General features: G+C 37.7%; 1 protein-coding gene across 6 annotated transcripts in view; it reads left to right on the plus strand.

The window, feature by feature from the left end:
* Positions 1–27,967, plus strand: part of ADAM32 (ADAM metallopeptidase domain 32) — a 196,240-nt gene that overhangs the window by 139,331 nt on the left and 28,942 nt on the right. For all 6 annotated transcript variants that reach the window (XR_009530789.1, XR_009530788.1, XR_009530790.1 and 3 more), the window contains 3 exons: positions 11,154–11,259; positions 11,618–11,798; positions 15,619–15,702. Coding sequence is in view for 3 of the 6 variants with exons in the window: in XM_060085926.1 (XP_059941909.1) it covers positions 11,154–11,259; positions 11,618–11,798; positions 15,619–15,702 (371 nt within the window). In the remaining 3 variants the exon portion in view is untranslated. The remainder of the gene's footprint in view (positions 1–11,153; positions 11,260–11,617; positions 11,799–15,618; positions 15,703–27,967) is intronic.

Here is a 27,967-nt window from a genome sequence, read left to right on the forward strand (position 1 = left end):
AAGTTCCTTTAGCATTTGTTGTAAAGCTGGTTTGGTGGTGCTGAATTCTCTTAGCTTTTGCTTGTCTGTAAAGCTTTTGATTTCTCCATCAAATCTAATGAGAGCCTTGCTACATAGAGTATTCTTGGTTGTAAGGTTTTTCCCTTTTATCACTTTAAAGATATCTTGCCACTCCCTTTTGGCCTGCAGGTTATCAGCTGTAAAATCAGCTGATAACCTTATGGGGATTCCCTTGTGTGCTATCTGTTGCTTTTCCCTTGCTGCTTTTAATATTTTTTTCTTTGTATTTAATTTTTGTTAGTTTGATTAATATGTGTCTTGACGTGTTTCTCCTTGGGTTTATCCTGTGTGGGACTCTGCACTTCCTGGACTTGGGTGACTATTTCCTTTCCCATGTTAGGGAAGTTTTCAACTGTAATCTCTTCAAATATTTTCAGTCCCTTTCTCTTTCTCCTCTTCTTCTGGGACCCCTATAATTCGAATGTTCGTGCAATTAATGTTGTCCCAGAGGTCTCTGAGACTCTCCTTATTTCTTTTTCTTTTTTTTTTTTAGAAGATGTTGGGGGTAGGAGTTTATTAATTAATTTATTTATTTTTGCTGTGTTGGGTCTTCGTTTCTGTGAGAGGGCTTTCTCTAGTTGTGGCAAGCAGGGGCCACTCTTCATCGCGGTGCGTGGGCCTCTCACTATCGCGGCCTCTCTTGTTGTGGAACACAGGCTCCAGACGCACAGGCTCAGTAGTTGTGGCTCACAGGCCCAGTTGCTCTGCGGCATGTGGGATCCTCCCAGACCAGGGCTTGAACCCATGTCTCCTGCATTAGCAGGCAGACTCTCAACCACTGCGCCACCAGGGAAGCCCTGTCCTTGTTTCTTTTCATTATTTTTCTGTATTCTGTTCTGCGGTAGTGATTTCCACCATTGTGTCTTCCAGCTCACTTATCTGTACTTCTCCCTCAGTAATTTTGTTATTGATTCCTTCTAGTGTATTTTTCATTTCAGTTATTGTATTGTTCACCACTGTTTGTTTGTTCTTTAGTTCTTCTAGGTCCTTGTTAAGCATTTCTTGTATCTTCTCAACCCGTGCCTCCATTCTTTTTCCGAGATTTTGGATCATCTTTACTATCATTATTCTGAATTCTTTTTCTGCTAGATTGCCTATTTCCTCTTCATTTAGGAGAGGCTTTTACCTTACTTCTTCATCTGCAACGTATTTCTCTGTCATCTCATTTTATCTAACTTACTGTGTTCGAAGTCTCCTTTATGCAGGCTGCAGGAACGTAGTTCCTCTTGCTTCTGGTGTCTGCCCCCTGGTGGTGGAGGTTGGTCCAGGGGCTTGTGTAGGCTTCCTGATGGGAGGGGCTGGTGCCTGTTCTCTGGTGGGTGGAGCTGGGTCTTGTCCCTCTGGTGGGCAGGTCCGTGTCCAGGGGTGTGTTTTGGGGTGTCCATGAGGTTAGTACGACTTTAGACACTCTGTCAGCTGATGGGGGTGCTGTATTCCTGTCTTGCTGGTTGTTTGGCCTGAGTAGTTCTAGCACTGGAGCTTGCAGGCTGTTGGGTGGGGCTGGGTCTTGGTGCCAAGATGGGGATCTCCAGGAGAGCTCATGCCAATTAATATTCCTGGGCGGTCCTGCAGCCATAAGTTGGTGCTCCCACCCGGGGGCTTGGGTTTGATCCCTGTTTGGAGAACCAAAATCCTGAAAGATGTGCTGTGCAACCAAATAAACAAAATAAAACAAACAGAGAAACAAAAACCAAGACAAACAATAAAAACAATCCAAAAAAAATCCCCAATGAAAACAAAAAAACCCCAAGAAAACAACCAAACAAAAACCCCCAAATAAACAATAAATAATAAACTAAGAAAACAACAACAAAAACCCAAAACCCCCCAAAACAAAAAATACCCCAGAAAAATTTTTAAAAAAAGAAATAAAACAACAACAACAACAACAATAAAATTCTCTGGGACCTCTGATACCAGTGTCCTTACCCACACGGTGAGCTACAGCCAATCTCCGCCTCCCCAGGAGACACTCCAAGACCTGTAGGTAGGTCTTTGTACCCGCTGTGGGCACTGTGGAGGCAGCTCAGACTTTGACCTGGCCCAACTCCTGCGTGTACGTACCCACAAAGTCCACAGCTGCTAAAGCTAGATCCGTCTCGGTTGTGGGAGCACTCATTGTCCATTCAGATGTTCTATAGGTGCTGGGTTTACCAAGCTGATTGTGGTGGTTAATCCATGGCTTGTGCAGCTGCAAGGAGAGATTTCAGTTCTTCTTAGTTGCACAGCCCCTGGGGCTCAGCTTTGGTTTCGGCCCCACCTCTGCATGTGGGCTACCTCAGGCGTCTGCTCACTGCCCAGGCGAGTGGGAGTGAAGGCAGCACCTGGGGGCATGCTGGCCTGTTTCGCTGGGAGGGGGTGGGGCAGCGACTGACCGTGGCGTGCGTGCTCACTCAGGTGGGAGGGGGATAAGGTGGAAACAACTGGGGCACGCACGCTCCCTCTGGTTGGAGCCCCTCCTAGTGCCTGGGGTGGCATGGGCTGGCGTGGGGGCAGAGAGGCTGTGATGGCAGCCCCGCCCTTCATGCATCACTCAGCAGTGGCTCCTCACTTCTGTGGTGGTCCGGGCTTCTTCCAAGAGCGTTTCCAGTGGCAGAGCTCCTCACTTCTGTCCCCTCAGGCTGTCTCCAAGCAGCCAACAGCCCCCCTCTCCCTGGGTCTGCTCTCCAAACCCCATGTTCCGGCACTGGCAGACACCCGTTTCACCCTGGGGCTTGCAGGCTGTGGCATGGACCATCTGTGTAAATCTCGCTCTGTCTTGCCTGCCACAGACTGGTTGCTGCGCTTTCCTCTGATAGCCCTCGCAGCTCCCCTTCTATCTCAGCTAATTGCCCTACCAGTGAGGGGGCTTCTCCAGTTGTGGGAACCTCTCCTCTCCTTCAACTCCTCACAGGGGAGGAGGTCCCATCCTGTTTCCTCTTTTCTTTTTGTTCCTTTTCTCTTCTTTCATCCTACCTGGTTATGCGGGGATCTTTTCTTGTTCTATTAGGTGTCTGAGGTCCTCTGCTAGTGTTCAGCAGGTGCTTTGTGTGAATTGTTCCATTTGTAGATGTATTCTTGATGTATTTGTGAGGAGAGGTGAGTTCCAGTTCCTCCTATTCCACCATCTTCACCTTGCACCTAACTTTTCTTTTAAATCATTATTTCTTGGAAAGATTATTATTTTTTCATTCCATTGATTTGCTATCTCTGTTTAAAATCAGTTGATAATATAGTTCCATTTCTAGATTTATTCTACATCGATCTGTTTATCCTTATGCTATTGATTACTGTAGTTTATAGTAAACCTTTATATATTAGGTAATATAAGTCACTCAATTTCATTTATTCTTTTTCAATACTGCTTTGGATTTTCTGAGTCCTTTTCATCTCCATATAAATTTTAACATCAGTTTGCCAATTTCTAAAAAAAAAAAATTGCCTCCTAGAATTTTGATTGAGGTTGTGTCAGATTTATAGATGAATTCTGGATTATTAGTATCTTAACAATATTGTGTTTTGCAACCCATGATTCTTTAAGCAGCGTTTTGTAGTTTAGTGAACATATTTTTAATATCTTTATTCTATATTAATCCTAACTACATTTTAGGTTTTGGTACTATTGTAAAAACTGTTGTTTTTATGAAGATTGGTTTTCCAGTTGTTTGTTGCTAATATGTAGAAATACAATCGATTTTTGTATCTTGACCCCTTATCTGTGATCTGATATAGTAAGTCATAATGATGCCTACTAAATATAGAGAAATCTTATTCTAATTGGTCATCACAGAATAGAGAATTATACTATGATGTAGATAAACAATTGTTAAATGGCAAAATATTATATAATAAGAATTCAGAGTACTTGCTCAGAATAAATCATCATAAGAAAAAAAATTTACAACACATTTTGTATATTGCCTGGGCTTTCCGAGTTATTTCTTTCTATACAAATGCTGACAAAGATGATATGAAATTTACTTCTAGAAGCAAACTGACTATATACTTTTTTGTCTAAAAAGCTATATTTCGCAGAGATCACTGGAATTCGATAATGACCCACAATACCTACCACACTAGCTCTACTAGTATTTTTTGTTGACTTTCTTGTATTTTCTACACACGCACACACATACACACACACACACAATCATGTCTTCTGAGAATAAAGAATGTTTTACTTTTTATTTTCCAGTATGTATGTTACTTACTTCTTTTTATTTCCGTACTCCACTGTATAGGGTCAATATTGAATGCAAGTAGTAAGAAATTAGTAAAACATTGTTGTGATTTAGCGATGCTCTCTTAGATGGGGAACACTTAATGTTACCCTTAGTTAGATAAGTACAGTATTAGCTGTATGATGTTACCTGTAGGCTTTTCCTGAAGGTTTTCCTGCTGTCTCAGGCATGGGCATCCATGGAGCAATCATGGAAGCAAGGCCTGGAAAGCATGTGTTTTCTGAGCAACAGTGGATCCAGGGTCTAAGGCTCTGGGTAGCACACAGGATTGGTGACTGGGTGCCCACGGAGCAGCTCTGGCTCTGGGGTCTGGGGCATATGCAGCGTTTGGGGTGGAGGGGCAGCCCTGGTCTTTGGCCAGAATGGTAGCAGCTCTTTCTGGGTGGGGTGCAGCAGCATCTTCTTATTTGGGTGGAGATGGCTCCTGATAGCCTCATGGAGAAAGCTGCCAGTGTCCTCTGTGGAGTGGGCTGCTGGGGTCCTCCTGTGGTGAGCCCTGTGGGGACCTCGACTGTGAAGGCTGTGGGGTGTCCATGGCTGTTGTGGAGGCCCTCCTGGCAAACTGCCGTGTCCTCTGGAGAGCAGGCCACTGGGGACGGTGGTGGCATCCACTGCATGACAGATGCTGATAGTCCCCACCCTTCTGTCTTCCTGGCTGTCTCCAAGTATGTCCATTAAGTCATCTCCCCAGTGGTCCTTTCTGTCCAGTTAGTCTCCTTTTTTGCTCCGCTGTGTTGCTTTAGCTTCTTTTTTTTTTTTTTTTTTTTTTTTTTTTGCGGTACGCAGGCCTCTCACTGCTGTGGCCTCTCCCGTTGTGGAGCACAGGCTCCGGACGCGCAGGCTCAGCGGCCATGGCTCACGGGCCCAGCCGCTCCGCGGCATGTGGGATCTTCCCAGACCGGGGCACGAACCCGTGTCCCCTGCATCGGTAGGTGGACCCTCAACCACTGCGCCACAGGGAAGCCCGCTATAGGTTCTTAATTGTACCCTTGAGCCCCTCCCAGGGCTATTTTCATTTGTGGAGAGCTGACTGTTGTTTTTGTGTGGGGGGGGGAGGGAACGAAGGCTGACGAGATCTCTTACTCTGCCATCTTGCTGATCTCTTCCTCAATGAGAATTTTTTAAATGTAAGAGAAGTAGATGTGTATCCTAGTCTAGTTCTTGATAAAATGTCCAGGATAATTTTACCAAGAGACATCAGTTAATTACCAATAAATTATTACCAATAAATTATTTTATGAAAGTTAGTATCCCCAGGGAGTCAATTCATTTAACTAATATTTGGCCCCAAACACCTAGACTTAAAGTCTGTCACACATTTCTAATTCTGGTATAGAGGATGGCCCACTGTCTTTGGCCCCTAGAAAATTTTTTATACGTAGTGCATTTATTGGTATGACAGATATAAGGGAGATAGGGAGATAGGAACGGTGGCTCTCAGAATATAGTGCTTGTACGTTTATCTGAGGAAAAAATGAAGTGTCTTAGAACTCAAAAGAAATAGTGTTATGATAGAATCTCATAAAAGTGAGACCAAGATAAATAGGAAGTTCCAGGAATTATGTAATGGAAACTACAAGTATTTAAAGTGGTCATTCAACTGAGCTTAATTTGTTTGATCTCATGAATGGTAATAATTGCTTCTAAAGTGTCTGTAAGATGCAGATATTGGGTAGAGCTGACCACCTGTGCTCCCACTGCTCCTCTGAACACTGTGGCTCAGTTTGTAGCTCAGTCTGGATCAATCTGGTCTCCCTTTACTAGTGAACCGTGGCATCTGGTGTAATACATCTTATATGGGACATCCATTCCTAGAGCATTTGGTTTATTATAATGGCAAACCTCTTTATTAGTTAGAGAATAAACTTATTATACAGATACCTAAAAATACAATGGTTCAAAAGAGATAGACTGTATTTTCTCTTTCATATAGTATTCCAGAGATAGGCAATTCATCAAAGATGGTTCAGCAGCTTTGCTCTATGACATTTTTCAGGAACCTGTGGTCTTTCTTTTGGCTCTGTCATCCCTTGTGTCTCTGGTAGAAGGTAGTTTTTCAGCACAAAACATTTATACTAGCGCATGGAATGGAGAAAAAAGGAAATGAAAGTGTAACCAGCTTGCACTTAATGCCATTAACTGAATGTTTTGCATATAATTTGTACTCATAATCCACTGACCAGAACCTAGTCACATAACCATATCTAGTTGCAAGGGAGTCTGAAAAATGTTTTCTTTAGCTTGGTGTCTATGTGCCCTGCTAATAACAAGAAAGTTCTATTACTGAATGGAAGAAAGAAGGAATGGATATTGGGGGACAATTGCCTATTTCTGTGCTATCTTTCCTTTCTTTTTAACTCACAGTTAGCCAAAGTTGAGGTTATGGTAACAGTTTATGCTTTCCAGTAGTCATGTTTTTCTGGAGTACCAAAGTTTATATAGAGAAGGCAGAGGTTAGTATAGATCAGAGTATCATAAACTGTTTTATTGATGGTAAGAGGCAAGATTTCACAGTAGGCTTCTAGATTCATCTTTTTCTGCAGAGGCTTCAGGTAGGATTTTCCTCTTAGTACCACTTTCTAGGAACTGCTTAATATCCACATGGTTACTGTGGGAAATATGTTATTAGTATAGTTTGGTCTTATACCCCTGTTTATACTTGGTTGGACAGTAGTGGGTACCTAACCAGACCCAGTCTAACTGCAGTACTCTTCAACCTTGCTACAGTTGGTGGGTTTTGAGGTGAATGTCTAAGTCATGCTAAGGGAGTTGGGGAGGTTCTGAGTTTCTTTTCTGGGACTTTTAGACAGTTAAACAAGAGAGTTTTCCCTCTAAGGACTCAAAATTATCATAGATAAAGCTCCAGAGTTTTGGGCAGCTATGTTTTTGACCATGTGGAAAAAGATGGGCCTCAATGAGACAGAAAAATAAAGCTGGAGTGTAAACATAAATGAAAACAAGAGATGGATAAGCTTTACTTACATTTCTTCCTTGAGTGCCAATATAATAAATATTTCATTTAATCTGTCTCTTGTTATTCTCATAATTAGTGATGAATTTCCTGGACTTCTTTGAAAATAGTTATTTCTCCATTATTTCAGCTGGTGTTACAGTAATAATCTTTAGTTTATTGGAGATGGAAAAGAATTACATAGCTCAAGTGGCTTCAGATTGTATAAGTAAGTTTATGCTTATTTATCTTAAGTATCTCTTAGGACTGTTTTAGGAGCCATGAGGAAAAAATTTCAACTCTTACTTCTTATCATGAATTTGTGGAAATTTTAAATTGGTTCTATCTACAAGTTATTTGAAAAATATAGAATCGATATTGCCTCTTTCAATAAAAAATATTTAAAAGGCCACAAAACAGAAACTAATGAAATTAATGAGGTGACATTGGAAACATAATTTGGGAGAGATCACTAAGGAGTTTGTTTCAAATGTTAATCTTTAAAAATCTCTATTGCTTCAAATAGAATAGATATAATTCCTATTGGAGGTTTTGATTTTGGATGTCAAACTCCATAAGAAAGACAGATCATGGAATATCTTCCCCAAGGTGTTGATTTTTTTCATTCATTCAATAAATATTTATTTATCACCTTAATTGGGTAAGGCATTCTTCTAGGACTGGAAACCCAGTGATGGGAAAGACAAAAAAAAGATTCCTATTCTTATGGAGGTTATATTCCAGTGAAGGGTTCAGGCATAAACAATAAAAAATTAGTAAATAAGTAAGTAAATAAATATAATCATTTCCATTATTGGTGAGTGGTATGATAATAACAACCAAAAAAATCCCCCAAACAAAGCAACAACAAACAGAGTGATAGGAAAAAGACTGATGATGAAGGTGAGGCTGTTCAGACAGGGTGTTCTGAGACGGTTTCTGTGTGGAAATGAAATTTGAGTAGAAACGTTAATATTAAGAAGAAGTCAGCCAGAAGATGATCTTAGGAAAGAGCATTTTGGGCAGAGAAATGCAGCAAATGTTATGGTTCTGAGTTAGGAATGAATTTGGTGAGTTCAAGGATGAAAAGAAGGGCAGTGTGGCTGAAAGGTAGTGAACCAGGCTGAGTAAGGACCATGGCAAGAAAATTGGATTTTATTCTTAATGTAATGGGAAACCACTAGAGATATTTAAGTAAGAGGCTGATGTATTTTTATTTTTTAAAAAGATCACTCTGACTTACGATATGGAGAATGTACTATGGCGAGTGGAAGTGGGGAGTCGTTTAGAAGCTATGGTAGCATATTAGAAGAGAACTGATGATAGCACAGGCTAGAGTGATGGCTGTGCAGAAGATGAGAAGTGGTCATGCTCAGGCTGTATTTAGGGGCAGTGTCCATAATACTTGGATTAGATGGTGGAGGCAGGTAGTGAGGGGGGGAAAAAGAAATCAAGAATTCTTCCTAAGTTTTGGCCTGAACATTGGTTGACTAATGGTCCTATAAAGGAGCCTAGGGTGTAAAACAGAATTAGGTTTTAGGATATGTTAAGTTGCAAATGCCTGTTAGTCGTGAGATGAGGTGAGAAAGATGTCAGGTTATGAAAGATAAAACTTTAGCTAACATTTCAATGGCTCCCTTTATTACAGTTGAGATGGGGTGGCCTTCTAGTCCATCTCACTGGAAATGTAAACTGGTTGTCTCTAATAGTGGTCAAGGGAGTAAAACCTCAAACTCCCTACTCTGCAGTGCTATTTATGAGTCTTGCCTAAACTACATGCAGTAGTTTTCCAGCACCCACATTTACTGACCTAGTACCAGCCATGCACATCTGTCTATGAAAGTCCATCTACTATTTTGTGGTACCTCATAGCATTTGATAATAGGTTAGAGGGAATCTAAATACACTATTTGGACTATAGAAGGGCAAATTCTCTTACTTTGTAGACTTGGTCAGTATACTGGATTTAAGGAAATATTTGACATGTGATTTCACATTTTCAAAGTGTTGCCCTTTTGGTGTTTCCATATCACCTTGGAAAACCCAGACTGAGCTGAGAGAAAGTCCCTAACACTAATTAGAGAGGGTATTTCAAGGGAGAAATTAAATACAGGACTCATTGGTACCTTTAGAAGCACTATTTGAATGAGTAAAAATTGGCCTGGTTGAAGAGCATTCCTAACCTTGTATTCTCAGATTCACAACTGAGCTAATAAATATTGTGAATACTCAGAAATACCATTACCTGTCCTCACGGTATGTATACAAGCACCTTTGATGGACCAATGTTTAAAAATGGTGGAAAGAGATAGAATTAGGAGAAGGTAAAAAATTAAAGGGAATAGTGGGGAAAATGTAAATCATAGAAGGAGCTGGTAAATAGGAGAAACCTTCTTAATCTCAAAAGAAAATGGAGAAGGATTAGATGGGAATTAAGAGTGACTAAATATGGGACTTCCCTGGTGGCGCAGTGGTTGAAAATCCGCCTGCCAATGCAGGGGGCACAGGTTCGAGCCCTGGTCTGGGAAGATCCCACATGCTGTTCAGCAACTAAGCCCATGCGCCACAATTACTGAGCCTGCGCTCTAGAGCCTGTGAGCCTAGAGCCCGTGCTCTGCAACAAGAGAGGCCACTGCAACGAGAAGCCCGCGCACCGCAGTGAAGAGTAGCCCCAGCTCGCCGCTACTAGAGGAAGCCCGTGCACAGCAGCGAAGATCCAACGCAACCAAAAATAAATAAATAAATAAATAAATTTAAAAAAGAGTGACTAAGCATCATCTTAATTAAGTTTCATAACAATCCACTGAGATAGATATCATTACCTACTTTTATATTTTATAGATGGGCAGTTAGACTTAGCAAGGTTCATTTTGGAGAAGGTAACTGTGCTAGGTGGAATTCTAAGATGGCCCCCAACATTCTTCTGGTGTACATTTCTTGGATAATCCCCTCTCTGAGTCGGGGGAGAACCAGTGAATATATGATGGAATATCATTCCTATGATTAGATTATATAGTAAATATGAAGGAATTTTAAAGATGTAATTAAGGTCCATAATTAGTCAACTTTGAATTAATCAAAAGGGAGATCATTCTGAGTGGGGCCTCACCTAATAATGTGAGCCTTTAGAAGATGGAAGATGTTGGAAGATTCTCTTGCTGGCTTGGCAGAAATAAGCTGCCGTTGTTGTGAGAGGGCCATGTGACTAGGACCTGAGGGGCCAAGAGCAACCCCTGGCAGATAGTAAGACAATGGAGCAATGGGTGCAAAAACGTGAATTCTTCCAACGACCAGTGAGATTGGAGAGGACTCCAGCCTCAAATGAGACTGTAACCCCAGCCAAGAACTTTATTTCAGCCTAGTGAGACCCTGAACCGAAAACCTGCTTGTGCTTTGCCAGGCTCCTGACTTACAGAAACTGTGACGTGGGTGTTGTTTTAAGGTGCCAATATATTGGTAATTTTTTACACAATGATAAGAAAACTAATATAGTAATGAAGGAAAAAATAGGTAAATTTATTGTTTGGCAATTTTGGTCCCTTCACTTCAGACTTTCTGAAGATACGAGGTTTCTTTAATGAGATTTTTATATACACCTGGCTTTTTATAAATTCCTACTCAGAATCTAGGAATGTCTCTCTTGTCTTCTTTCACAGAGCCCTCTCAAGGTTTACACTTCTATAGCTCTCCCCATCCTCATAATATCTTTTGTGATGGAAATGACTGAAAATGAAGTAAAAGGAGAAATAACCATGAGCGTTACTTTTCACTTTAATCACTTCTCTTTTCTTACAACGTCACTAGGAAATTTTTGAATAGACGATAATAATAGAGAAAAAAGCATAAGAAACAAATATATGAGGAAATTGAGGAAGATAGAAAAAAAGGAAGTTTTAATCCAAATATATTTCTAACTTTGACAGGTTCAAAAAATGCTCCATTTGCCTGCTATGAAGAAATACAGTCTCAAACTGATAGGTTTGGGAACTGTGGTAGAGAAGGAAACAGATATAAATTTTGTGCATGGAGGTATGCTATGCAAATATTAAAGATACTTCTCTTGTGTTCTGTAAGATTCTGTTTTTAGTTTTTCTCTATATATGTCATTCATTCCAGTGGTTTCAGGTATCACATGTGTATGGGAATAAATCTGAAATCAAAATCTCTAGCCTTGGCATCTTTCTTGTGCTACAGGCTTATTAATTAAGCCTGTATCAATGGCTTTACTTTTTACTTTAAATGTTAGCATTAAAGTGTTACATTTTCCTTAGGTATATTGCCATAAATGGAGAACCATTGTTTATTTTTACTTTTTGTCAAAGAAAGCAATCTGATGAATTCCTAATAAATGCCTAATGCCTAATAATATAATTTATTATGTTTGCAGGAATCTTATATGTGGCAGATTAATTTGCACCTACCCCTTTCAAACTCCTTTCCTTCGAGACGGTGCTTCTGTGATTTATGCTTTTGTACGAAATACTGTATGTATAACTATGCACTACACAACGACGAGTGGAGAAGATCCAATGATTGTCAAAAATGGCTCTATTTGTGATACTGGGAGGGTAAATGACTTAAAATCTAGTTTTAAAAATCTAGTTTTATTAATTTCTTTAATAAATATTGCAGTTAATTACTAGTGCTTTGTAAACTTAAATATTTGATTAAGGAGAAAATGAATAAGCTTCAATTGGTCTCTGAGGGAAATGAGAGTTGTTTGATCCCCATTAGAATTTCAGTGTTGTGTGAGCAAGGAAAATCCAAGGGCTGTTCTGGGGCTGGAGTGGGGAAGAGAGAAATCTTGGGAATACTTGTACTTGTAGTTAAATATTCCATAACATGGAAATTCACTTTTCTTCTTGGAGAAGAAAGAAGAAATCCCACTTAGTAATATATGTCTCTTTGTGGCCCAGTAGATAAGAGCACAGCTTAGATGGGGCTGCTAAGAATCAGTCTTCACCTCTTAGTTTCTGACATTCTTCAAGTTACCTAACCAGTCTGAGATACCACAACTGTATGTAAAGTGGGGATAATAATAACATTTACTCTATGGAGTTATTGCAAAGATTAAATGAGATAATAGTATAAAGTGCTTAGCACAATGCCCAGCACATAGTAAGAGCTAAATATAGGTTGGCTATTATTATTTATTGTTATTATAATTTGTTATCTATGAGACCAACCAACCAAATCTGGAGAAAACATAGAGGGAATAAATTTACTTCAAAATCTCTACGTTCTAAAAGGAGTTGTTAGACACACCACGGAGGCCAAGAACTAATGAGAAGACTGAACACATTAAAGGCTTAAAAGAGGGTGTTGGGGTTTAGAAAGGGTTTTATGAGGCCATTTCTCTGAAGAGTGTTGTGATTTCATGTTTGAAAGGAAATCATTTTCACATATATTATTTCATTTTAACCTTGAAACAAATCTCAAATAGTTTAGAAAAAGTATTATTGTACTCATTTAAGAAAACTGCAACTTAGGGAAGTTGATATTGCTAGAAATAAGGGAGTTGGGAATGTATCCTTAATCCTCTGATTATTATACTTTATACTTAAAAGAATTAATATTTGGATGTTTAATACATTCCATAATAGAATGTTAGATATCTATAGTATATTTTAATGAAAACTTCTAATATCTTTCTTAGGAACTCGAATAATAGCGCATATTTAGTGAAAACTCCTGATTATTGAATTGATTTTCTTTCTATACAAACTTTCGATATGTGCAGTAATACAGAATATTATTTAAACTGTGCTCTTAGGGATGGTTTTGTTAGATTTCAGGCTATTGTAATTAAAAGTGATTTTTTGATTATGATTTTTTTTTATGTCAGTCTTGTTTCATTTGTTTCTCCCATTTCCCTGCCCTGAATCATTTTTTTGGACTGTTTTTTTTGTTTGTTTGTTTGTTTGTTTGTTTGTTTGCGGTACGCGGGCCTCTCACTGCTGTGGTCTCTCCCGTTGCGGAGCACAGGCTCCGGACGTGCAGGCTCAGTGGCCATGGCTCACGGGCCTAGTCGCTCCGCGGCATGTGGGATCTTCCCGGACCGGGGCATGAACCCGTGTCCCCTGCATCGGCAGGCGGACTCTCAACCACTGCGCCACCAGGGAAGCCCTGGACTGTTTTTAAAGAACAATTTTAGGATCACAACAAAATCGAAAGGATGTTAGAGGGATTTCCTATATGCCCTCTTGGCCCCACACAGGCATGTCTTCCCCGTTACTAACATCTCCCTCCATTTTTGTGTGTCTGAAAAAGTCTTTATCTCTCTTTCACTTTTGAAGGATAATTTTGTGGTATATAGAATTCTAGGTTGGGGATTTTTTTCTGTCAATACTTTAAATATTTTACTCCACTCTTCTGACTGCCTGGTTTCTGCGGAGAAGTCAGATGTAATTCTTATCTTTGTTCCTCTATAGGTACGGTTTTAAAAAAACTTTTGCTTTTTTCAGGATTTATTCTTTGATTTTCTGTTTGAACACAATATGCCTAAGTGTAGGGGTTAGTTAGTTAGTTAGTTTTTTTGGCATTTATCCTGCTTATTGTTTTCTGAGATTCCTGGAACTGTGGTTTGGTGTCTGACATTAATTTGGGGGAAATCCTTAGTCATTATTGTTTCAAATATTTCTTCTGTTCCTTTTTCTTTTTCTTCTGGCATTTCCATTACATATATGTTATACCTTTTATAGTTGTCCCACAGTCCTTGGATATTCTATGTTATTTTTTTGTCTTTTTGCTTTTTCATTTTCAAGGATTCTATTGATATATCCTCTAGCTCAGAGATTCTTCCCTCAGCTATTTCCAGTGTACTAATAAGCCCATTAAAGGCATTTATTCATTTTTGTTACAGTGGTTTTTTTTTCATCCAGCATTTATTTTCATTTTTTTCTTAGGATTGCTGTCTCTCTGCTTCCATCTCCCATCTGTTCTTGCATAATGTCTACTTCATCTATTAGAGCCCTTAGCATATTAATCATAGTTGTTTTAAACTCCTGGTCTGATAATTTCAGTATCCCTGACGTGTATGGATCTGATACTTTCTCCATTTTTCCAATTGTGTTTTTTAGCTCTTAGTATAACCTTATCTGTTTTCTTGAGAGCTGGACATGATGAACCAGATAAAAGAACTGCTGTAAATAGACCTTTAGAAATGTGGTGGTGAGGTGTTGTGGGAAGGGGAAGTGTTTTTTAGTCCTATGAACAGGTCTGAGTCTTTCAGTGAACCTGTGCCTCTGGACCGTGAACTTCACAAGTGTTTCTCACATTTTTTCTCCTCCCTTAGATGGGACAGGATGGCTGGAGTGGGCTGGAGTTGGGTATTTCTCTTCTTATACATGGAAGGTTAAAGCTGACTGAAATTGGGTATTTCCCTTCCCCCAGATCAGTTAGGCTCTGATAAAACATCACCAGATTAGGCTCTAGTTAACTAGCTTCTCCTGAGGGCAAGCCTTGTTAAGAACAGTGTGCTCTGGCTACTTCAGAATGGTTCCTTTTCCCCTCCTCCTGCCAGAATACAAGAAATTTTTTTCTCTAATATTTACTGTGAGAACCTGGCTGAGCTCCTGGATGTACATCTCACAAAATTGTGGGGCTCTCCTGGAGTTCCTAACTCTCAGGGGTGTCTGTATTGAGCCTCCAGCAATACATCAATTACAGTTCAGGCTTTCCGATGCTGGCACGGGTACCTGAGGAGGTTTCCGCTTGTGAATCTTTTCTCTGGTAAGCTGTGACTCCCTGTGTTCGCTTGTCTGTCTGTCCAACTTGGGGGCAGTGGTTTGCCCCCAAATCACTTCTTTTGTGGATCCTAAAAGAGTTGTTGCTTCTTCAGTCTGTTCAACTTTTTACTAGTTGTTAGGATGGAGTGTCAACTTCCAGACTCCTTAAATGGGGAACCGAATACCAAAAGCCTGAACCATTTCTTTAAAATTTATTTTAAAAAATAGACTTTATTTTTTAGAGAAGTTTTAGGTTCACATCAAGAGTTGCAGAAAGTACAGGGAGTTCCCATAACCACTTACCCCACAGAAGTGCAGACACCTACACTATCCACAATCCTACACTATTACATCATCCTCACCCAAAGTCCATAGTTTACATAAGACTTATTGGAAAAATCCCCAAATATTTGTAGCTTACACCGCACATTTCTAAATAACACTTATGCCAAAGGAGAAATCTCAAGAGAAATTGAAAAATATTTTTAATTAAATGAAAATACAACATATAAAAATTTGTGGGTTACAGCAAAAGCAGTACTTAATGGAAATTACTGCATTGAATGGCTGTGGTCTTATGTTAGAAAATTACTGATGGTAATGTTACAATAACTGGACTCCTCTAACTCAGAAAAAAATTTTTGTATGTGTTTTTCTTTAGATTTGTGTAAATCGTGAATGTGTGGAATCAAGGATACTTGCAGACAGATCGTATAGTTGTTCACTAAAGTGCAATGGACATGGAGTAAGTAAGCACATGATTCATGTTGTCCCAAATCACCTCTCTTTTCAGCATCATTCGTTAATTTATTCAATGTTTATTGGGTTCCTACTGTGTGCTAGGACATGTTGTATCTACTTAAAATGTGGGGCTGAATTGGGTTACTAAATTTGTAGTCATATGTTTTAGAGGACATTGTACAGAATTAAATTACTGATGACTCTAGCAAATTTATTATTACAGTTGGGCACTTTTCAGAGGTATTAAATATTCCAATAAATACATTAACCTGTTCATTACGGGAAGATAATTAAGCTAAAGTTTGTGTGTCTATGAATATATAGGGTGAGGGAAAACTATTGGTTTTATCCCTCATTTTGTAATAGACTTTTTTTTTTTCTCAATGAGGCCAATTTATTTCCCATACCAAAAAAGTAAAAAGTGCAGTGGATAGAAGGTTGGATTGTCGATCTCAAGTGACAGTAGAACACACCTATTTTATTTTTTTTCTTTTTTTTTTAAATTGGAGTATAGTTGATTTACAATGTCGTGTTAGTTTCAGGTGTACAGCAAAGTGGATCAGTTATACATGTACATATATCTGTTATTTTTTAGATTTTTCTCCCATATAGGTTATTATAGAATACTGAGTAGAGTTCCCTGTGCTATACAGTAGGTTCTTATTAGTTATCTATTTTATATACAGTAGTGTGTATATGTTAATCCCAAACACTTAATTTATCCCTCCCCCACCCCCTTTTGCCTTTGGTAACCATAAGTTTGTTTTCTACATCTGTGACTCTTTCTGTTTTGTAAATAAGTTCATTTGTACCATTTTTCAGATTCCACACATAGGCAATATCATATGATATTTGTCTTTCTCTCTCTGACTTGCTTCACTTAGTATGATAATCCCTAGGTCCACCCATGTTGCTGCAAATGGCATTATTTCATTCTTTATTATGGCTGAGGAATATTCCATTGTATATGTGTACCACATCTTCTTTATCTACTCCGCTGTTGATGGACATTTAGGTTGCTTCCATGTTTTTGCTATTGTAAATATTGCTGCAGTGAATATTATGCTGCATGTATTTTTTCTTTCTTTTTAAAACTTTTAATTTTATATAGTTGATTAACACTGTTGTGTTAGTTTCAGAGGTACAGCAAAGTGATTCAGTCACACATATACATGTATCTATTCTTTTTCAAATTATTTTCCCATTTAGGTCGTTACATAATATCGAGCAGAGTTCCCTGTGCTATACAGTAGGTCCTTGTTGGTTATCCATTTTAAATATAGCAGTGTGTACATGTCAATCCCCAACTGCCTAACTATCCCTTCCCCCCAACCCTTCCCCACCGGTAACCATAAGTTCATCTTTTAAGTCTGTGAGTGTTTCTGTTTTATAAATAAGTTTATTTGTATTGTTTCTTTCTAGATTCTGCATATAAGCAATATCATATTTCTCTTTCTCTGACTTACTTCACTCAGCATGACAGTCTCTAGGTCCATCCATGTTGCTGCAAATGGCATTATTTCATTCCTTTTAATGGCTGAGTAATATTCCATTGTATATATGTACCACATCTTCTTTATCTACTCCTCTTTTTTTTTTTTTTTTTTTTTTTCTGTACGCGGGCCTCTCACTGCTGTGGCCTCTCCCGTTGCGGAGCACAGGCTCCGGACACACAGGCTCCGCGGCCATGGCTCGCGGGCCCAGCCGCTCCGCGGCATGTGGGATCTTCCGGGATCGGGGCACGAACCCGTGTCCCCTGCATCGGCAGGCGGACCCTCAACCACTGCGCCACCAGGGAAGCCCTATCTACTCCTCTTTTGATGGACATTTAGATTGCTTCCATGTCTTGGCTATTGTAAATAGTGCTGCAGTGAACACTGGGGTGCATGTATCCTTTCGGACCATGTTTTTCTCCAGATACATGTCCAGGAGTGAGATTGCAGGATCGTATGGTAGCTCTATTTTTAGTTTTTTAAGGAACCTCCATACTGTTCTCCATAGTGGCTGCACCAATTTACATTGACACCAACAGTGTAGGAGGGTTCCCTTCTCTCCACACCCTCTGCAGCATTTATTATTTATGAATTTTTTTGATCATAGCTATTTTGCCTGGTTTGAGGTAATGTCTCTTTGTAGTTTTGATTTGCATTTCTCTAATAATTAGCGATGTTGAACTTCTTTTCATGTGCCTCTTGGCCATCTGTATGTTGTCTTTGGTGAAATGTCTATTTAGGTTTTCTGCCCATGTTTTGATTGGGTTGTTTTCTTTTGATGATATTAAGTCGCACGAGCTGTTTGTAAATTTTGGAGACTAATCCCCTGTTGGTCACATCATTGGCAAATATTTGCTCCCATTCTATGGGTTGCCTTTTTGTTTTGTTTATGGTGTCCTTTGCTGTGCAAAAGCTTTTGAGCTTAATTAGGTCCCATTTGTTTATTTTTGTTTTTATTTCCATTACTCTGGGAGGCAGATTGAAAAAGATATTGCTTTGATTTATGTCAGAGAGTGTTCCACATATGTTTTCTTTTAAGGGTTTTACAGTGTCCTCTCTCACATTTAGGTCTAATCCATTTTTTTTTTTTTTTTTTGCGGTATGCGGGCCTCTCACTGTTGTGGCCTCCCCCGTCGTTTTTTTTTTTTTTTGCGGTATGCGGGCCTCTCACTGTTGTGGCCTCCCCCGTCGCGGAGCACAGGCTCCGGACGCGCAGGCTCCGGACGCGCAGGCTCAGCGGCCATGGCTCACGGGCCCAGCCGCTCCGCGGCATATGGGATCCTCCCAGACCGGGGCACGAACCCGTATCCCCTGCATCGGCAGGCGGACTCTCAACCACTTGCGCCACCAGGGAGGCCCAGGTCTAATCCATTTTGAGCTTATTTTTGTGTATGGTTTTAAAGAATGTTCTAATTTCATTTTTTTACATGTAGCTGTCCAGTTTTCACAGCACTATTTATTGAAGTGACTGTTTTTCCTCTATTGTATAGTCTTGCCTCCTTTGTCACAAATTAATTGACCATAGGTGCATGGGTTTATTTCTGGGCTTTCTGTCCTGTTCCATTGATCTATAAGTCTGTCTTTGTGCCAGTACCATACTGTTTTGATGACTGTAGCTTTATAGTATAGTCTGAAGTCAGGAGCCTGATTCCTCCAGCTTTGTTTTTCTTTTTCAAGGTTGCTTTGGCTCTCTAGGGTCTTTGTGTTTCCATACAGATTTTAAGATTCTTTTTGTTGTTCTAGGTCTGCAAAACATGCCATTGGTATTTTGATAGGGATTGCATTGAGTCTGTAGATCGCCTTGGGTAGTGTAGTCATTTTGACAATCAAAGAACATGGTATATCTTTCCATCTGTTTGTGTCATATTCGATATTGTGCATCAGCATCTTACAGTTTTCGGAGTACAGGTCTTTTGCCTCCTTAGGTAGGTTTACTCCCAGATATTTTAATCTTTTTGATGTGATGGTTAATGGAATTGTTTCCTTATTTTCTCTTTCTGGTCTTTTGTTGTTAGTGTATAGAAATACAACAGATTTCTATGTATTAATTTTATATCCTTCAGCTTTACTGAATTCATTGATGAACTCTAGTAGTAGTTTTCTGGTAGCACCTTTAGGATTTTCTATGTATGGTACCATATCATCTGCAAATAATGACAGTTTTACTTCTTCTCTTCCAATTTGTATTCTTTTTATTTCATTTTCTTCTCTGATTGCTATGGTTAGGACTTCCAAAACTATGTTGAATAATAGTGGTGAGAGTGGACATCCTTGTCTTATTCCTGATCTTAGAGGAAATGCTTTCAACTTTTCACCGTTGAGTATGATGTTAGCTGTGGGCTTGTCATATATTGCCTTTATTATGTTCAGGTATATTCCCTCTATGCCCACATCCTGAAGAGTTTTTATCATAAATGGGTGTTGAATTTTGTCAAAGGCTTTTTCTGGATCTATTGAGATGATCATATAGTTTCTATTCTTCAATTTGCTAATGTGGTGTATCACACTGATTGATTTGTGGATACTGAAAAATCCTTGCATCCCTGGGATATATCCCACTTGATCATGGTATATGATTCTTTGAATGTTTTGTTGGATTCGATTTACTAGTATTTTATTGAGGATTTTTGCATCCATGTTCATCAGTGATATTGGCCTGTAATTTTCTTTTTATGTGATATCTTTGTCTGGTTTTGGTATTGGGGTGATGGTGCCCTCACAGAATGAGTTTGGGAGTCTTCCTTCCTCTGCGGTTTTCTGGAAGAGTTTCAGAGAATAGGGGTTGACTCATCTCTAAATGTTTGGTAGAATTTGCCTGTGAAGCCATCTGGTCCTGGACTTCTATTTGTTGGGAGTTTTTTACTTACAGTTTCAATTTTAGAACTTGTGATTGGTCTGTTCATATTTTCTATTTCTTCCTGGTACAGTCTTGTCCATTTCTTCTAGGTTTTCCATTTTATTGGCCTGTATAGTCTCTTATGATCCTTTGTATTTCTGTGGTGTCAGTTGTAACTTCTTTTTCTTTTCTAATTTTATTGATTTGAGACCTCTCCTTTTTTTTTTTTTACTTTTCCTTGATGAGTCTGGCTAAAGGTTTATCAATTTTGTTTATCTTTTCAAAGAACCAGCTTTTAGTTTCATAGATGTTTTCTATTGTCTCTTTGTTCTGATTTCATTTATTTCTGCTCTGATCTTTATGATTTATTTCTTTCTACTAACTTTGGGTTTTGTTTCTTCTCCTTTCTCTAGTTGCTTTAGGTGTAAGGTTAGGTTGCTTACTTGATATTTTTTTCCCTGCTGTATGACTGTATTGCTATAAACTTTCAATATTCAGTTTTATGAGCTGTTTGTATATTTCATATATTTTGAAATATATGTTTCAAAATGTATATTTTGAAAATATATATTTTGAAAATGTATACATGTATACATGTATACATATAAATGTATAAATGTATAAATGTATATTTTGAAACCATGTTTTGTTACTGTTTTTTTATTCTAAACTCATTTAGTCATGTACAGAAATATATATATACATATATTCTTTGATATTAGCAAGAGCTCAGAGCTCTGCTTGGCACATAGTAGGAACTCAAATCTTTGCTGAATGAATATCTGTCTATGGATGGATATTAGATAGATATAGGTGGTATTGTACTTTTCTATGTCTTTTTCATTCAACAATATTTTACTTAAATCCTTCTGAGTCAGTAGATATAGGTTTAATAAGTATTTTTTTGTGCATATGTCATTGCATGCTGGCACCTGTATTTCTGTGGGAAGATTACCAGGAGTGTGACTGCTTGGTTGAAGGGTATATATGTTTAAAATTCTAATATAAATCTGTTAAAGCCATATTTCTTTCCCAAAATGCCCAAACACTTTTAAATTTACTTGCAATGTAAACAAATACCTCCTCTACTTCATCTCTCTCCCTTACCCCCAATCTTCTTGAGCTTGAGATCTAGAAATATTCCTTTGAACACTCTGTGCATGTCAAATAAAACTTATCTGGAGCCTAAATTTGTCCAACAGGGCAATTGTTGACCTGCTAACAATCTAAGTTCTCACTCCTTCAAATTCACGGACATTGCTTATTCTTTTCTTCCCCGTAAAATAAGTAGTACTTACTCATCATTGAAGACTTTGAAAATTTAGAAATCTAAGGTAGAAAGAAAAAAATTAACCATATTTTTTTACAATACAGAGTTAACTCTTCTCCTGCAAGCTTTGTTTCTTTGTCAATGTATGTACACGTGTACATATGTATAAATTCACTTATTCATTCATTCATCAAATGTGTTTATTTGTGTGGGTATGCAAATTTATTCATTGAGTCACTGATTCAACAAAGCAGACATGGTACTATATATAAAGGGAAATAGCTTGCTTTTTTAATCCCATGCCTTTCTCTCTTAAGAACTTTTCCATGCTTTAAATATTGCCTAAAAACTGTTATAAGAAACAATATTATTTACAATTGGCCCTCCATATCCATGGATGTGGAACCTGCAGATATGGAGGGCCAACTACTATGCAGTTTATATAAAGAACTTTGATATCTACAGGGGTCCTGGAACCAATCCCCATTGGATACTGAGAGATGACTTCTTTATTTTAACCATTCTGTTATGTTAAATGTCATGTGATATTTGATTCTTCATTATTATCAAAATTTGCTTTGATGAACAAACTTGTACATAAATAATTGTAAGCATTCTTGCTATCTCTATAGGATAGATTCCCAAAACTAGAATTATAGAGTGTAAGGGGGTAATCCCCTTTAAGATATTAACCTAAAACTTTTAAATGCTTTCCAATAAGTTTTATAAATTTATTCTATGGGAATAGGCATACGAGAATGCCTCTTTCATTTCTTCCTCTCAAGTCTAAGTACTATTTTATTTTTGATATTTGCCAACTTGATACACAAGAGAAAGTTCTTCACTATGGTTTTAATTGTCTCCTTTGACTGTTAGTGAGATTGAACATATATTCATATGTTTAATAACCATGTGTTGATCAGTAACTTATCTATTCCTGCCTTTTGCCCATTGGTGTCTAAGATGTGGTTCCAAGTATATTATTCATTTGTCAAATATGTATAATGGCTGTTTTATTTTCTTGACCTATGTATTCTCATACCAGTATAATATTTTTTGCATTTTATAGCTATTGGTAAAAATCAAATATTTATATTGATATGTCAGATTTTCTAATTATCCCATTTTTGGATTATTTATTCAAGTCTTTGTTATTTTCAGGATAGTTTTATGTTTTCTTCACATGATGTTGCATTTTCCTTGTTAAAATTATTTATACGTATCACATAGTTTTGTTACTGGTGTGATTAGGGATCTTTCCTCATTACATTTACTGTGTAAGTAAGTTAATGATATTTGCATATTCATTTCTATTCAGGCAACTTACTAAACTATAGAAAATTTTTGAGGTTTTTGGTAGACAGTCATCTCTTGAAAATAGCAATAAAATTACCCATTTATTTCTAGTGGCTGTACTTTCAGTTCTTTCTATTGCTTTATTATATTGACTGGATCTTAAAGGAAAATTGAAAATATTAGTGGTTATTTCCTAGGTACCTTGGAAGTCAACCTTGCCCTCTGATGCAATGTGTCTCAGATTCTTCTTGAGTTATCCAGCCCTATTTATGTAATCAATCACTCTGAGAAGCTCTGGTACTTTTGAAAAGAGGATGATATTCAAGACCATAATTAGATCCCTAGGGGTACACACTGTATTTTTTTTCACATGAGGAGAGACACAGTGGAGAAACAGTGAGGCTACTATCTGCTGTTTTTAAAAGAATTACCCTTTTCTCAGAAGTTCATGGATTTTTTGGAGTATGGAAGAATACATGGATCTTTAATCACAGTTTTGCCATAAACAAGTAGAAAGCTGGAAAGAAATGTATGGAACAACAGTTTTCAGATATTAGACAATAGGCAGCATAGGGCTTTATTCCCTGAGAGAAGGGAAACAAAAGAGATGTGATTTCCCTGGCTCTCTTCCTATTGTCAGGTTTTGGACTGCAGCGACTTGGGTGGGATCTGGACTGAGTGCAGGCTCAGTAGCTTGAGGAGAAGGAGATTGGCTTTATGAGAGATGAAAGTGGATGGAATCTGTGAAGCAGTGTTCCAGGGAAGAAGCATTGATATGCAGGAAGAGGTTCAGAAATTTGCATAGAGGTCCTTATGGGTCTATTGATGAAGATCAAACCACACAAGACCAGGGAAAGAATGACAGAACTGTTAAGCTGAACAATTATCAGTGTTTACAGAAGGCTGGGAGTTAATTTGAGTTATAATCAGTCAGAGTGAAGGGGTGTTTTTGAAAACCTGGGACATTCACTAGAGATCCCAGAAGAGTTATGCTTTACTAGTAGCACTAAATTAGCCTTAGAGAAAAGGATATTCTAAATCTGCCCTATCAAAGTTTAAAAACAAGCTTTGATCAAGCTGTTCTGCAAGTAACTTAACTGCCTGCCAGCACCAATATGGCAATCTTTAAAGGAAAACAACACATTCTACAATATGATATTCACAGTATCCATCATAACATTTTAGAAAGTAACAAACGTACAAAGAAGGAGAATTATGTGGCCCATACCAGGAGAAAAATTTAGTCAATAGAAATAGACCCGGAAGTGTTAAAAATAATATAATTAGTTGACAGGGATTTTAAAAAGCTATTACAAATATTCCCATGGATTTAAAATAAAACATTAACACGGTAAGAAGAGAACTGGGAGATATAAAAAGCACATGGAATTTATAGAAATAGGAAAACACCATAACTGAAATGAAAAATTCTTTGGATGGTATTAACAGCATAACTGACACAGCAGAAGAAAATGTCAATGAACTTAAAGATAAGGCAATAGAAACTATTCAAACTGAAGCAAAAAACGTAAAAAAGACTGAAAAAAAATGAATCAGTGACCCATTAGATGCTGTCAAATGGTTCAGCATATGTGTAATTAGTGTTGCAGAAGAAGAGAAAGAGGGGAGGCTAGAAAAAATTTTAAGGAATTTTCAAATTTTGACAAAGCATGAACTCAAAGTTCCAGGAAGTTCAATACATCTCAAGCCAGAAAAACACAGATACATACGAAGACACCTTTTAATCAAATTACTGAAATCAACAATAAAGGGAGTAGTTTTTTTTTTAGGCTGAAGAACAACTTTTATTTATTAAGAATGAATAATGATATAATAATGAAAATAATAATCAAGAACTAATAATGTATCAAGAAGAAGGATTATTACTGACTGATACACATAACTGAAAAGCCCAAGCATGGCTAGATTCCAAGACTCAGATGATGCTGTCAGGATTCTCCCTCCCTCCATCCCCCGATTTGGCTCCCTTCCCTCTAGGATTCACTTTCATGCAGACTCTCCACACATGTGGTAATAAAAGTGGCATTCAGCAGCTCTAAGTTTAAATCCTACCAGCAGTAACTCTGAGACAAATAGCTTCTCTTTCTAAAGGGTTCCAATACATTGACTAATTGGCCTGATCTGGTTCATGCACCAACCTCTGGGCATGGAAAGTGTGATGCACGGAAGCTGGGCAGGGTCACGTCCCACAGTAACCACACTGCCGATTTATAAAGGATTCATTTCCCCCAAGAAAATTTCAGGTACTGTTACCAGCTGAATAGTGTAGATTCTGGGAAGAAAAAAATAGCAGATGTTCATTACTATTATCTTAAGACCATAACCACTTAACCATATTTCTCAGATAAAGAGGTTTACTGAAATAGCTATGTGTGTAATGGTTAAAGTATTACATTAAAAAGGGACATTGAGTGATTAAGTCTACACCAATGTAGTCATAAAGGTAGTCTCAAATGCCCACAAACAATATTGAACACAAGAACAAATGCTCAACTTTGGCTTGTCACAATAATAAATGACAATAAAAAATATACCAAGGACCAAGAGCAGAGATTTGAGGCCTAAAATCCATATCTATACTATGATTTCTACTCAACCAAGGTTGATTGAAACAGGTAGCATCCAATTACTAAAAGAGGTGGTTGCTTTAGTTATAAAAAGATAAATTATTGGTGTTCAGTCAATCCTATTCATTCCGAAACAAACATGAAAGCAAAATATGATGTTCTTTTGTCCCCATTTTTTCCCCTAACAATTTCAAAGCTACAGAAACACTGAAGACTATTACAATGAACATCCACATACCCTTCACTTAGATTTACCAGTGATTAACATTTTGCTGTACTTGCTTTCCCTAATAAAGGGAATATTTTAAATGTAGTCGGAGGAGAAAGATACATTGCATCTGGAGGAACAATGATAAGAATGACTCCAGGCTTCTTATCAGAAAATATGTAAGACAGAAAAAATTAAATGACGTCATTTAAGTGTGAGAAAAAAACTCATTTAGTGTTCTATATCCAATGAAAATATTTCAGAAATTAAGGATATAAAAGAATTGTTTCAGATATAAACATCTGAGAGAACTTGTTGCTAGAAGATATGCACTAAAGGACATATTAAACTATATTCAGATGGAAGGAAAAAAATGTCATATGGAAATGTGGATCTACACAAAGCAATGAAGAGTGCTGGAAATGAAAAAGGTGGATAAATATAAAATAGTGTATTTCATTTAAACTTTTAAGAAGACAATGGACTTTTTACAGTAAACACAATAATAATGTATTCTGGCATTTATAGCATATTTAGGCAAAGTTGTTTCTATTGCTGTGATTTTCATTTGCATTTCTCTTATGATTAATGGTGTTGAGCATCGGTTCATATTCTTGGTGGCCATTTGTATATCATCTTTGGAGAAATATCTACTCAAGTCCTTTGCCCATTTTAAAGTTAGGTTATTTGATTTTTTTTGTTGACTTGTAGGATTTCGTTGTATATTCTGGATATTAACCGTTTATCAGATATATGGTTTGCAAGTTTTCTGTTCTATAGGTTGCCTTTTCACTCTATTGATTGTTTCCTTTGATGCACAAACGTTTTTAAGTTCGTTGTATAGCCATTTGTCTATTTTTACTTTTGTTGCTTGTGCTTTTAGTGTCATATCCAAGATATCATTGTGAAGTCCAGTGTTACGAAGCTTTCCCCCTATGTTTTCTTCTTGGAGTTTTATAGTCTTAGGTCTTACATTTAGGTATTTAATCCATTTTGAGTTAATCTTCATATATGGTGTGAGATAAGGGTCCAACTTCATTCTTTTGCATTGGGTATCTAGTTTCCCGAGCACCATTTGCTGAAGTGATTCTCCTTTCCCCATTGAGTGGTCTTGGCACCCTTGTCAAAGCTCCTTTGACTATATCAGTAATATATTTACCAATAACAGTAACTGAATAGATAAATGGAGATATGGGAAAACTCTTTTTTATAGTATAAACAATATAGAAGGAATAATGGAGTTAAATAATTATCAATGGATGCTAAAACTAGTGGGTGAAAGTTTTACAAGGACCCAGATACTTTCATAATCTCACAAGTATCTCCTCACAAATTGCTTATTAATTACAAATGGAGGCATGGTAACTTACAGTGGAAAAAACTTGGAAGACAGCACCTTAACCAAGTGATCCAAAAGTAACAACACAATATTATGACAAAGTGACAACATGGTGTCTCCTGAGAAGGACGAAATACTTCTGTGAGGTATTTCACAGTAGGCATACACATACACACACAACAACATGAAGGTGATGTGATGTGATAGAGCTAAGGCAATGGATACCCCAAACAGAATACTTTTTTCCTGTACATTTAAGCCATGGAATAAAGAAATTAGATTCATGTTCTTAAATTGAGATCTTAGAAATTGAGAGATGTTTTATATTATTTTGAGAAGTAACATAGCATAGTGGTCAAGGGCAGAGACTGTGAAACCAGATAGCTTCAGTTTAAATCCTGTCTCCATCACTTACTAGCCATGTGACCTTTGGCAAGTTAAATATCTATGCCTCAGTTTATTCATCTGTAAAGTAGGAATAATAATAGTCCCAACCTTGTAGGGCTACTGTGAGGATTTGATGAGTGAATCTATATAAAGTGCTCAGAATAGAGACTCACACATAGTAAGCACCATAAAGTTGTTTGCTATTATTAATTAATTAATTACAGAAATTAATTATCTGATGCCCTCTTGGAATACAAAAAAACCTTTGCTTAAAAATCAAACAAACAAAAGCTAACAAATTAAACAAACCTGATCCTGGTCAAGGGCAGTATTATGCTAGTAAATGTTTACCAACTAGTGTGAGGAAGGGTAAAATCCTCATTTGTAAGTACAAATACTTCAAACTACCCCATGATGTCACAGAACTTGGAGATGGGAAGAGATGTTACACACTCAGCCCTGGAAGCTGATACTGGCTGGCTCTAACACACCACTGGAGTGGTCTCATTTTCATTAGAATTTATGTAGGTGTTTCTGAAATTGCACACTAAATTTTCAGGTGAACATTTGAAGGTGTTAAATTTTCCAGGTGCAAATATTGTGAGCCTCACTTTACAGCTGCTTTTTAGCGTGTGTGTGTGCGTGTGTGCACTTTAGGCTAAAAAACCAAACATTCAATTTGTAGAATTCTCTCTCTAAATAAATCAAATAAAATTACACTAGATGAAAATACAAAAGTAAGCTTGATGGTCCATCTGATAATTTTATTTTCTATGAGAACATATTTTTAAATGACCATTTGAATTAAAAAAATGATTCTAGGTGTGCACTTCTGAGATGACATGCAACTGT

This window comes from Mesoplodon densirostris, chromosome 20 (genome assembly GCF_025265405.1).
Source record: "Mesoplodon densirostris isolate mMesDen1 chromosome 20, mMesDen1 primary haplotype, whole genome shotgun sequence".
Lineage (NCBI taxonomy): Eukaryota > Metazoa > Chordata > Mammalia > Artiodactyla > Ziphiidae > Mesoplodon > Mesoplodon densirostris.